The sequence below is a fragment of the Leucopleurus acutus genome (assembly GCF_964270905.1).
Source record: "Leucopleurus acutus genome assembly, chromosome: 4".
Lineage (NCBI taxonomy): Eukaryota > Metazoa > Chordata > Mammalia > Artiodactyla > Delphinidae > Leucopleurus > Leucopleurus acutus.
In genome coordinates, this window is record NC_139146.1 from 31,127,197 (window position 1) to 31,136,795 (window position 9,599).

The 9,599-nt window shown below is 41.7% G+C and overlaps 1 protein-coding gene across 1 annotated transcript; it reads right to left on the minus strand.

The window, feature by feature from the left end:
- Window positions 1-4,543: 4,543 nt before the first annotated feature.
- On the minus strand, window positions 4,544-9,260 carry RPL34 (ribosomal protein L34). Its single transcript, XM_082838057.1, has 5 exons — window positions 9,234-9,260; window positions 7,113-7,186; window positions 6,932-7,031; window positions 6,516-6,619; window positions 4,544-4,666 (listed from the first exon to the last, which is right to left on the minus strand). Exons 2-5 carry the CDS (start codon window positions 7,175-7,177, stop codon window positions 4,582-4,584), a joined length of 354 nt encoding a protein of 117 aa, XP_082694183.1. The 5' UTR covers window positions 7,178-7,186; window positions 9,234-9,260; the 3' UTR covers window positions 4,544-4,581.
- Window positions 9,261-9,599: the final 339 nt, after the last annotated feature.

Consider the following 9,599-nt stretch of genomic DNA (forward strand, 5'->3'; position numbering starts at 1 on the left):
TGGCAAAAATATTTATATAATCCTTCAAATTAACCAGAAACATTTAAGACTTACTCAAAAGTATTGACTAGCTAATATTTTCGAAACCAGAAAGTATCTTTTCATCCAGAATTATTATTTTTTAAAATAGTTATTTATTTATTTAGGCTGTGCTGGGTCTTAGTTGTGGCACGTAGGATCTTAGGTGCGGCATGCGGACTTCTTAGTTGTGGCATGCAAACTCTTAGTTGCGGCATGCAGGCGGGATCTAGTTCTCGGACCAGGGATGGAACCCAGGCCCCCTGCATTTGGAGCACAGAGTCTTATCCCCTGGACCACCAGGGAAGTCCCTGATCCAGAATTATTGTGGATCTTATCCTTTAGAAAGGAAACTCATGGAGATAGTCTTAACTTTTCTATTCCTGGTTTAGAATACAATGTTTATCATTGTTCAAAGAGAGGAAACTTTCACTTTTGCAAGATTTTAAATTCTGTTTTCCTCTACATTCACAGAACTGGATTCAATAATATCTTTGTTTTGTCTTTTATAAAATCAAATTCCAGGATATTCATAGATTCAAAGTATTAATAAGAATTTATTACAACAAATTTTTCAGTGCAAATCATAATCAAACATGCACCAGATATATATAGAGAGAGCTCCTGGTACCAACAGCATCATGCCTGAATTGTGATAATAGACTGTAATTTGAATAATATCCAGTGACTTGCTGGTAATATTAAACGTCAAGCTCCCTGGGTGGGTGGGCAGGCAGGCAAAGGATTTTGTAGCATTCGCTGATTTCCCAGGAATAAATACTCCTACCATGCCAATTTCAAGGTACCAAACTGACATCACGGAACACAGTTGACTCTCACCGCCGGGATGAGCTGGATCCACACACCACGGATTCTATTGGTTATATATAATAATTATAGGACTCTTACCTGCGATAAGTAATCTAACTCAGAGAAAAAATCATCATCTTCAGCCGTGCTTCACAATCTTACTCCACAAGAATTGTATATGGTTTTGGTTTTAGTTGGTGTGATAAGATAGTTTACAGTTAAAGCTAGACAGAGCCCTGACTATCAAAACTCTGGGAGCCCAAACTCCAAGTCATTAGGGTAAAAACTGTAGGTATACTATTACACTGCTGAAAATAAACTTGATTTACTTATTTAAACATATGGAGATTTTCTGCTTTTAAGGGTGAAAGAACTCCCCTTCCCCCCAGTCCTTCTAATAGAATTTATAAGCAATTCAATGGAAGGAGAAATACTAGACTTTAAAAAGAAACCACTGACTACATTCACATGTCTTTTTAGGAACCTGTCAAGAATACTTTAAGTCACACACACAGAACTGGATTCAATAAAAGCTTTATTTTTTTTTTTTTTTATAAAATCAAAACCCAGAACAGTGCAGAATCCATTTTGGTCGTTTGGACAGAGTTGATACTATGTTCCCACCAATCTTTGCTCTTCTGTGTCTACACATCACAAGACGAAGTCTGCACTCCTGGGAGTGGTGGAGTGGGAGGAAGAACTGGACCGGGCAGTGTGAGAGGGTAAGGTGAAGAGGAGAGGCCTTAGCAAAGGGAGCATGAAGAAGTGTGGTCTGTGGTCAAAAACTTAGTGGCTAAACTAAGATAGATGAAGAAATGGTCACCAATCAGTCACATTTCATATCCTGTCTTATGGACTGCATGTCTGTGCTCCCCACAAGTTTGTAAGTTGACACTTGAGTCCTCAGTGTGATGATACTAGGAGGTGGGAGCTTTTGGGAGGTAATTAGGAGGAAGGAGCCCTCATCATGGCATTAATGCCCTTGTAAGAAGAGACAAAAGAGGGACTTTCCTGGTGGCGCAGTGGTTAAGTATCCATCTGCCAGTGCAGGGGACACAGGTTTGAGCCCTGGTCCAGGAAGACCCCACATGCTGTGGAGCAACTCAGCCCGTGCGCCACAATTACTGAGCCCGCGTGCCACAGCTACTGAAGCCCACGTGCCTAGAGCCCGTGCTCCCGCAACAAGAGAAGCCACTGCAATGAGAAGCCCACGCACCGCAACGAAGAGTAGCCCTCGCTCGCCACTAGAGAAAGCCCGCGCGGAGCAACGAAGACCCAATGCAGCCAAAAGCAAACCAACAAATAAATAAATAAATTTAGTTTTTACAAAAGAAAAAGACAAAAGGGAGCTTGCAGGAGGCAGCCATCTCAAACCAGGAAGGGTGGGGGACCCTCACCAAGAACATTCTGCCAACACCTTGATTTTGGACTTCCCAGTCTCCAGAAATGTGAGAAATAAACATCTGATGTTTAAATCACCCAGTGTATGGTAATTTGTTACAGCAACCTGAGCTAAGACTCTTAGGAAACATCATTGTAACCCCAATAATTAAACTTGACTACTGTACTGTACTTCAGTACCAGCTTATGAATGTAAAAAAACAATCAGCATAAATGAAATAATCAGCTGTATAAAAATGCTCACAAGTGTTAAAATAGAGAAGAATTGGATATAGCCCAAATATTCAAAAGAAAGGGACTATTTAAATTATGGCTTATAGATTTGATGACATATGTAGCCACTAAACTAATTTTTCAAAATACGCTCACAGGGGTTAAGGGGGGGAAAGGGTTGAATTTTTACACATATAGTATGCTTACAATTTTTATTTAAAATGTCTATCTTGGCAATTCCCTGATGGTCCAGTGGTTAGGACTCGGCACTCTCTCTGCTGGGGCCCCGGGTTCTATCCCTGGTCGGGGAACTAAACTCCCGTAAGCTGCACGGCACGGCCAAAAAAGAGAATAAACAAATTTAAAAAATAAGAAATAAAATGTCTTCCGTATGCCTAGAAAACAAAATGGGAGGAAAGACATCAAACTGCTAAAAATGATTGTCTGCATACTGAAACTGAAGGTGATTTCATCCTATTTTCCCCTACTTTCCAAACTGTAGTTTTTTTAAGACAAGTGACATTTCAAATTTAGAAAAGGTTAAACCATCTAACATTATGAAGAATCCTTTTAAAAGTACGAAACCTTAATGCTTTAGCTTTCTCAAATTTCTCAGTTAACCCACTTATTTTCCAGAAACTTGATAGCCCTCAGTTCATCTGTGTTCAGTCAAGTTGTTCCACGGAACTTCACGTGGTAGGGAGAGAAGAGTCCTGACAGGCAAGAGCTCATGCTGGGCTGGCAAGTGGAGCCTTTCCCCTCCACAGCTGTTATTAAAATATTCAACTCAAGACTTTCAAAATGTAGATTTAGGTTACAAGCCAATCAAGTAATTGAATTTAAATAAAGCACATTGTTTTTGTGTTATTTTAAAAGTATCAACTTTTAAGTCCTTATATCAAACACAATACTACAGGATCACAAAACATGTCCATGCAGTATACATCAACCTAGGTCACAGAGAAATATTTAATCTACCTCCGAATCCAATGCTTTTCAATTGCATCCCCATTAAAAATTTTAAGTGATTAAACATCACATAAGATAATCGTATTATCCTGGTTGCTAACAATTCCTGGGATTTGCAGCTGTTCAGGGAAGGCTGATGGATGTCTTGAGACTGAACTTTGACAATAAAGGGCTTCAGCTATCATTTCTTGTGCCAAAGTGTTTATTGGGGGTGCCCAGTCATTCAGTCTCAAATCACTAAATACACCACTTGCAAAAATCCTACCAACACAAATGGCTCTGGGTAACATACAACCTGAGCACCTCAATGCCCTCACTTGTAAAACAGAAATAGGTAAGAAAGGGTTGTCCGGAGGACTATGTTAAGTGCTATGGAGATGCCATTAAGTACCACCATTAATAAAGTTTTAAGTGCCCTGAGTTCAAGTGCCACCCAGCCACTTAGTTACGCTGCCTTTCCTCTTCTGCGAAAATGTTAATTAAAAATTTTGTCTACCAAGAACAAGTTAGCTGGCTGTGGTACAATGAAGGTTTTAAGAGGCCAGAAAGATTTCTGCCTTTTTCCTTCGGAAGAAAAGGGTACGTTTATTCTAATCAAGGAAACACTCCTCTGCATATGACATTTAAGTGTCATCGTGCCAGCAACAGTAAATGCCTAAATGGAGGAGGATCGAATTTTACAGAATTCAGATACTCTTTCAGCTTCTAGATTCTTGGCTTGTGAAAACAGCACCTGCTCTCTACTCTCCCTTGAGATGGGAAATAAGCTTGACATGGCCTGAAGAAATCATCCTGGAAGACAATTCAGAAGACCTTATGCAGAATACTGGGGAGGGCTGCTTGATACAGTCTAAGCACTGTAAGGAGCTATTATTAAAATCTTTAGATACTTTTGCATTATTAAGAGTTAACAGGAACACATAACATAGTTCCTAAGAGAAAGTATATTACAGCCCAAATTTTAATGTTATCTAGAGCTACCATCAAAAAATTTTAGCCATCACTGACCTCCACTTACTTTTAGAAAAAGTAATCAACTAAAAATTGTGTGTGTGTGTTGGGGGGCCCTCTCGTTACTACAGAAACCAAACATGTACACTAACAAACCACAATGGAAATAACAGAACAAGGCTTTTTGGTTTTTTTATTACTCAAAGAAGCTTTATTTTTCTATTTAGCTTTCTGACTCTGTGCTTGTGCTTTCAACACTTTCACAACGATTTTCTGCTCCTCAATGAGGAAAGCGCGCTTGATCCTAGAAAAGAAAATGTTAAATACAGTTTTAAAAAAATCAATTTAACACAAGAAAGAAAAGTGTCATAAAAGAATCGAGTAAAGCAATCAGGTAAGATACCCAGAAAAGTAAACAAAACCTACACAAGTACAGACTTAGAACTTAAGAGCTGAAAAAATTCTATGGACAGACCCTTTCAGCTTCAGGTGTCCTTCTGGTACCCCTGGTTATCTAATAATCTACCCTCAAAAGCCTGGGATTTCTGACTCCTTCAAATGTCCTGGACATAACCACATTACAGAAATAGAGCTGATGTCACTCTTACCCAGAGCAAAGACTACACAGACTCCCTCAGTGTCACAGCAAATGCTATTCTTTAGGCTACCCTATAGATCTACACCCAAATCTCCAGAAGCTAGGGCCTGAGAATATTTTTTAACAAATGTGGTCATATGGTTATGTTTAGCAAAGTCTGGGAACCATAGACTGGTAAAAAGCCAAACTCCTCTAGCTTGCAACTCATGACTCATTCATCTCCAACGCTACCTTTCCAATCTCATTTCTCATTCCTTTTATACCCTCAATGTGCCAGATCAAACTATGTTCATTCCCTGCCTGCAATGCCCGCTCGACCTCTTGTCTAAAATTTACCCGTCACTCAGGTTCCACCTCGAATACCACTCCCAGATTCTCGGCTACTTTAAAGTCATTTCTCCTCCAAACTTCAACCATTGTTAAGTTCTCCTATATTTCATGGAAGTTATATTTAGCTTGTATTTGTATTAATGTAACATGCCTAACCTCCCCTTACAAATTAACTCCTGAAAGGTAGAATGAACTTGCAAAGTTTGAGGTCAGATTTGGTGTAGAGACTTAGCCAGAGCACTTTATAGAACAAAAGCTGAATAAACTGAAGGCAAACCACTCCTCCGAACCAACTTCTTCTCTTCTAAAGACCAATCACCTCTCAAATCTTCCCACTTAGGTCTCTGGAGAAAACCTAATGTAGCCAGTAGGGTTAATTAAGAGCAAGAGCCTCAATAAAACCTGGAAGGAATCCTCTTACCAGCTACGTAACTTTAAGCAACAAGCCTTGGTTTCTCCACCAAAAAATAAATAAATAAAAAATACCTCCCAGATGGACTTTTGGCAGAGCTTATCATAAAAATGCTGAGCAAATATTATCACCATAAACCCCACTGCTTCTATTCCTACCTATGCCACTACCAATCCTTTTGCACATCCACAAGACCCAGTCATCTCCCAATAACCCCATTCACCCGCGATCCAGCCTTCGGTCTTCATGTAGGTGCCGTGACAACGCAGAGAAACCGTTCCAAGCACTCACCCTTTGCTGAAAGAATGACTTCACTATCCATCCCGCTGCACACTTAGTCTCTGGCACACCGAAGGTTTCCCTGCCCTGCTCACACCCCATCAATTACCACATTTTAAAGAATCAAGCCAAAAAATCTGTCCTATGAGGCCCTTCATTACCTGTGATGTTTCTACCTTTCCTGTGTATCATCTCCCAAAACATTCTGCTCCAGCCACACTAGAACTACGTATGGCGGTTCTGTTCCTACACTTTTAGGACCTTCCACTCTCCATCAACCTGAGACTTTCTTACCTGCCTGCCCCACCCAACCATTTAATTTCTACATCTAGCATAAAGATGTCCCAACATCATAACTGAATAGGAGCTAATATCATTTATTAGTTTGTTCAGCATCGATTATCCCTAGTCAAGGAGGATTCTACTGATACAATATGCAACTTTTGGTATTTTTTCACCAGTCTTCTAATAATGATTAGCATGCAGTGCAACAGACACACTTAAGATAGCCCATGTGATTTCATAGTTATTTACCTGTCACGGACACATTTAGCGCACATGGAACCACCGTAGGCCCGGCTAACATGTTTTTTCGTCTTAGACAACCTCATAAGAACTTTAGGTCTCACAGCACGAACCTGCATAAAGAAAACGCTGAGATTATTTTGTGATGCTTTAACAGAAACAGAAATTGTCCTAGATTTCTGATGAGTATTAAGTGTAAACATTAATCTAGGTTACAAAGGGAAATGGTACACTGATCTACCTGAAAGGCATTTCACTGCATTTGCCACATAGGTTTTAAAAGAAAGTCTACGTTCTTCACACATATGGACCATGAAGGCTTAGTAATTCTCAACCCCCCTACTGGCGACCTCTCCTTCACTCAGTCACCAAAGGAATTAATGCTCAACCCCTCTTATGTTATTCACAGCAAAAGGATCACTTACTCCTCGAAGTCGGCCTGGGCACACGCCACATGCGGATTTTGGTGCTTTCCCAACTTTCTTGGTATAAAGGTAAACAATTCTATTACCAGGGGTTCGGGACCTAGAAAGTGAGAGAATAGACAACAGCTCAACATTTTGCAGAATAAATGACAATACGTATATTAATTTTGGAAATACTTACAGCCTGGTTTTGTTAGAGGCTGTATTGTAGGACAGCCTACGACGGTATGTCAAACGCTGAACCATCCTGAATGCCTAAATCAAGATGAAATAAAACTGCACTGTAGAAAAATTCAAACCTTAAAACAAAACAGCATCACAGAGTTTACACATCACCCATGTACGTTCTTACATATAATATCCTTATCTTAAGGTATCTTATGAAAAGGATTCCATGTTTTAAAACTACAGCTGATGATTTACATGAGGATGAACTGGGGAGACTGAATCAAACCACAAAGAGTAGAATCTCTCAGCCCAGAGCTTAGAGGTGGAAGGAGAAAGAAGATGCTTTAGCTGCCCGGGTTGGCTTAATCAGGGGGCTTCCCGGAGGAGGGGAGCCAAAGCCAGTGATTTAAGCAGGTGAAGGAACAGGGAACATTGATCCTTTGTGCCCCCACCGGAAGCCCCTTAGCATCCTCTTGGTCTTTGGGACCTAGGGCTGGACCTAGTGCAGACTGATCCATCCTGAATATGATGGTTATTTAAGATTATTGACCATTTCTCCCCGACCCTGCAAAACAAAGGGGAACTTGGAGCTCCTCTTCTCCCTGAGGTTCTACTGTGCAGTGGCGATTACGTCCCCCTAAAATAAACACATTTGTATACCAAAATAAATAAATAAACTACTGCTGACCCTTTGTACCCGCAGGTTCTGCATCCGCAGATCCAACGAACCGCGGATCAAAAATACCCAGGGAAAATAAACTTCACAAAGTTCCAAAAAGCAAAACTCGAATTTGCTGCGTGTCCACAACTATTTACAGTCATTTACATTGCATTACGTGTTATACGAAATCTAGAGATGATTTAAAGTATATGGGAGGATTTTACACAAGTGACTTGAGCCTCAGCGATTTTGGTATCCTCGGGGATCCTGCAACAATCCCCCAGGATACTGAGGGACAGCTATACTTATATTTAAGGGTGATTGGGAAGAATGCTAAGGGGCGATGTTTGTTTTCCTGACGGTAATCAAACGTGGCACCTGGTTAAAATTTTGATTACCAGGCTTTTCTCTCAGAGAGTCTGATTCTGTTTGGAGTAGTATCCAGAAAAGTGCTACCAACAGGCAAGTTTGAGAAACGCTGGTTTTAAAGGAAGAGCACACGAGCACACCTATGTGTAAGTTGAATCCTTAGCTATACCATTTAAGAGACGATAGAGCTCCATAGGCCAGCTTGCTTATCTGTAAAATATAATTTTTGACTATTTCACACAACTGTCATTAGGATTAAACGACAGCAGGCATTCTGCCCCAACCTAGTGGCTGCCCAGGGTTCAGTGTTCTGCCCCCAAAGCAGCATCCGGGATAAGTTAGGTGCCATTTAATACTAATTTTGGTACTGGATCAAGTGTTTCTGGATTATGGCATCCAACTGGTTTTTCTTCTTTTTTCAGTGAACTACCCAAAATACCATAAAACATAGGCAAACTTGAATCAACCTAATTTCCCCCAAATTTTGTAACCATTTCGTCACAGCATGTTACTTAAAAGGCAACAGCCTGCATCTGGTGTTGCAAGCTCCTTACTATCATTACACTGGAACTGTCAGACATCAAAACCCACACGGGAGGCCGATGCGAGTGACCCAATCAGCCGTTTGCCTCTCCAAAACCAAGACAGAAAACTCCCTATTAAAAATTTTTATCTTACTTGCTATTGGTCTTAGAACACATTTTGAAATGACCTGAACGTGCCGGTCGTCGACCCTCCCAGAGCCTGGAGAACAGCTACAGGCGCGGGGTTAAAGCATGGCCTAAGATATGAGAACGTCCGGCGACTTCGCAGTCTCCATCAGCCGGAACTCACAACTCATTTGTCTCCGAACGCCGGACTGCAAAGGCGGCAAAGCCAGAGGTGGTGAGCTCCTGCCACTCACTGCTGCGGAGCGGAGGTCGGGATCGAGAGGTGTCTGAAGCTAAAGTCCGGGGAACTGCTCACTACTAACCTTCCTCCTAAGCCCTTACCCCCACGCCAGCTCAAAAGACTGTGCCTGAGAGACCCCGTCTCCTGCAACTCCCCGGATGGCGGCCGATTGTAAAGGCAGTAGCAATAAAGACAAGGAAAAAGCAACCATACCTCTAGATACCGTCCCCGGAAGAGGAAGCAGAAAGCACCAGCGAGTTCAAGGGTCAAATATGACTGCGCATGATAGGAAGTACGTCACAGGAAGAGGCGTGGCGGCAAGAACGCAGCCATGTTGTACGGAAGCCACGCAGCTCCCCTCGGTGGGCGGGGATTCATAGCACCGCCGCGTTGTACGCCTAGCGACGTGCCGCCCGTCTGTGGGTCGGGATGCTCCCAGGCTTCCGCAACAGCGCCACACGAAGGTCTTTCGGGAATCGCTGTAGAAACAAATACAAATGACGAAGGACCTACGAAGGGCGGAGGTGGGACAAAACCAGGCTTTTACCGTTCTCAAGGGCGCTAAGACATATTTGACTT

Excerpts from the sequence above, each read along its gene's own strand:
- RPL34 (XM_082838057.1), bottom strand. The coding sequence starts at position 7,177 with ATGGTTCAGCGTTTGACATACCGTCGTAGGCTGTCCTACAATACAGCC. Across the intron at positions 7,032-7,112 it reads GCCTCTAACAAAACCAGGCT|GTCCCGAACCCCTGGTAATA; the intron begins GTAAGTATTTCC and ends CTCACTTTCTAG. Across the intron at positions 4,667-6,515 it reads GCTAAATGTGTCCGTGACAG|GATCAAGCGCGCTTTCCTCA; the intron begins GTAAATAACTAT and ends TTTCTTTTCTAG.